Raw genomic sequence first — 3,071 nt, forward strand, 5'->3', positions numbered from 1 at the left:
TATATAAATAGACATTCTCAGTATACTACACACTACGCACACTCTCTCCCACACCCAGCTACCTACCGCGTACACCATGTTCAGGTCAGTGGTTGAATCCATCCACTGTTCACATTGGATGGGCAACTGATATCCATAAACCGCTGACACATCATCCGCTTGTACTCCCGACACAATCTCCTCCGGGCCAATCAGAATCGTTCCTGCCGACGGCCCAAGTGCGGTCTCGATCTCTATGGTACTGTATAGTGTGTGTGTGTGTGTGTGTGTGTTAAAGATCTCATAGGGTATAGGGTGTAAGGTGTAGGGTATAGGGTATAGGGTATAGGGTATAGGGTACAGGGTACAGTGTATAGTTAAAATACTCGTATCGAGTAGGGCATGCACACAGTTAGTTACAGCTTCACAGAGGGCCTGTACAAGCACATACGGTTGAAATACCCCCACCCTTTCACCAAGACTCACCTGGAGCCATATTGCGTCGCATTGTTGGCAGAGCCATCCCACGCCAGACATTCAAAGTGGTACCTCAGCCCATTGGTTAACGTATAAGGTGCTACTACCAACCGACGCTCGCGGGATGTGGTGCTGAAACGGCCGTACGCAAAGGTTTGTGCGCCCGTGGGCGGCTCACCGGACCACCGGACATTCTGGGCAGACGTCTCACACACGAGTATCAGAGAATAGTCTACGCTGTGGTGGGAGGTGGAGCTCAGCACACTTCCTGCGGGGATGTGATTGGTTGATATAAATAGCACACGTGAGAGTCGGTGGGCTGATGCGTATGTCCTGTGCTCCTGGTGTGATCTATGGCCACCCGTACGTTGTGTGCAGATAGATTATAACGGTGATAATGGTCATGTGAAGTACAGTGTTGCTCATATATATATATAATACTCATATTTAACTATATATCTATTTATTATTTTGTTATATACATATACATATACATACATATATATATATATATATATATATATATATCTATCATGTGCTTCCATGCATGTGATTGAGCGCTTATGCAGCGCATATATACGTATGATGCGAATGACCACACACACAGTGGTATGGACGTTTCCACAGACAGTGTCGAAGAGTGCACCCGTGTGATCGTATGCTCGAGATATAGGTACGTATTGTACACCAATCAGATAGCCGAGAGGATGAGTCATGCAGCACATACCGTCATAGCCCAGGCGTTTGGTGGTGACCAATGGGAATGTGGCATCAACCACAGACACTGTGGTATGCGCGGAACTGATGGAGAGCCCTGGTGTGGACAGCTTACTCAGGTCTTGTACGGTTAGTGTGAACTGATAGTCGCCTGTCAAGGAAGAGCAGTGCGAGAAGGGCTGTGTAGGTAAGTGGGCTAAGAACAGTGTGTAGGTATGGTGTGTAGGTACGGTGTGTAGGTATGGTGTGTAGGTAAATGAGTAGGGTATCATAGCTTGTGACATGGTGCATCTGTGAATGGGGTGGAATGATAACTATGTGCCGTTTAAAGGACAATGGAAATTATAAGAAATGAAAAGGAATAGAACGAATGATAAGGTTTGTTGTATGTCGGTGGTGTGGTGCAAGTGTGATTGGACAGGCAACCAACGGACACGCAGGCATTGTCGTTAGAAAGGCCCGTTTAAAGTACATGCGATGTGAATGCGCATGACCTGCATACAACCAAGTACAGGGGTATATATATATATATACGTATACATAAACATATACATATATACACACACATACACCTACACATACACATACATATGCATATGCATATACATATACATATACATATACATATACATATACGTATGCGTATACATGTACACGTACATGTACAAATACATATACACATACACATACTTATACACACACATATACATTCACATATCTACCTACCTGAGGGCCATGCGGTGGCATTGGTCAGTGATTGCGTGAGTAGACTGGTGGTAGTGAAGTTGTCTGTCGCACATGCCACATTGGTATCGCTTGTGTTGGTCATGTACTGGCATGTCCAGTAATAGACCAGATCGACCGCCTGGACATTCTGTATTTGGGCGGGTAGGTAATGGACAATTAAGGAGGAGCCGTGAAACTAGTGCGTCGCTGTAAGTGAGTGTGGAGTTGTGCGTCTGCCACAAGTCATGTCAGAGGGTACGGGTGTGGCTGATTTAACACCGACCGAATAATCCAACACCATCATGCTTGCCTGACAGTCTAATCCTTTTAGGGTTTATGGTTCGGTTTTAGGGGTTTATCAGGGTGCAAGGATACCAGCCCGTTCTCACGCATGGCTGTGGATGTGTACATGTATGTAGGCTATTCACGGTTTGCTGTTGTTACACATGCCAGTGGATGTGTACATGTGTGTAGAGCTATTCATTTTTACTGTTCTTCTACAATTATTCACTGGCGTATAGGGGTATCCACCACTTTATCACAAGTACATGCGTGTACATACCCTCCCATACAACTACTGTGCTTCCCCCCCCACACACATCTGCTCATACCCACACGTCTCACTAAAACAAACACGCCAGACAAGCACACCTTCACATCCCGAGACCGTGACTGAGACCCGTCCAGTACCAATGGTGTGTTACGGGGTTGTCGGGTGGTTGTGCTGCTGAGGATAGCCTCTGCTGGTAGGGCTGTGACTGTGACCGATATCTCCGCAGTAGACAGGGCCTCCAGGACAACACTGTCGGTCACAGTCAGGACAAACCTGTACAGCCCAGGTGCAAGGACATTGGGCTGGGGGCAGGGGGGGGGGTGTAGGTAAGCTGGGGGTAGCGGAGGGAGTGTGATACTCACTATATATGGACAGGCAAGCCTATTCGAACGTTGGTAAAATATAAAAAAAACTAAAATGCACGTCCCGGTATTGGGAGAGTGTACATACCGGTATAACCAACGTACTGTCGTTCTGCGTGCTTCGCCACACGGCCGAGGCTTCCAACCGTGAGACAATGGCGTCGCTGATAGCAGCACCAGCGTCAGTCTTGACGGCCCATCTATGTACGTGTATGTACAAACATACGTAGATAAGTACATATACTATACATATATAC

At 46.7% G+C, this 3,071-nt stretch overlaps 1 protein-coding gene across 1 annotated transcript in view; it reads right to left on the bottom strand.

The window, feature by feature from the left end:
- The window catches only part of SARC_08897 (hypothetical protein), a gene marked incomplete at its 5' end in the record, with an annotated part of 28,594 nt that overhangs the window by 6,021 nt on the left and 19,502 nt on the right, over positions 1–3,071 (bottom strand). The window contains 6 exons of the mRNA XM_014297107.1: positions 67–241; positions 466–724; positions 1,184–1,324; positions 1,900–2,047; positions 2,551–2,754; positions 2,903–3,014. Coding sequence (XP_014152582.1) covers positions 67–241; positions 466–724; positions 1,184–1,324; positions 1,900–2,047; positions 2,551–2,754; positions 2,903–3,014 — 1,039 coding nt within the window. The remainder of the gene's footprint in view (positions 1–66; positions 242–465; positions 725–1,183; positions 1,325–1,899; positions 2,048–2,550; positions 2,755–2,902; positions 3,015–3,071) is intronic.

This window comes from Sphaeroforma arctica (genome assembly GCF_001186125.1).
Source record: "Sphaeroforma arctica JP610 unplaced genomic scaffold supercont1.847, whole genome shotgun sequence".
NCBI lineage: Eukaryota > Ichthyosporea > Ichthyophonida > Sphaeroforma > Sphaeroforma arctica.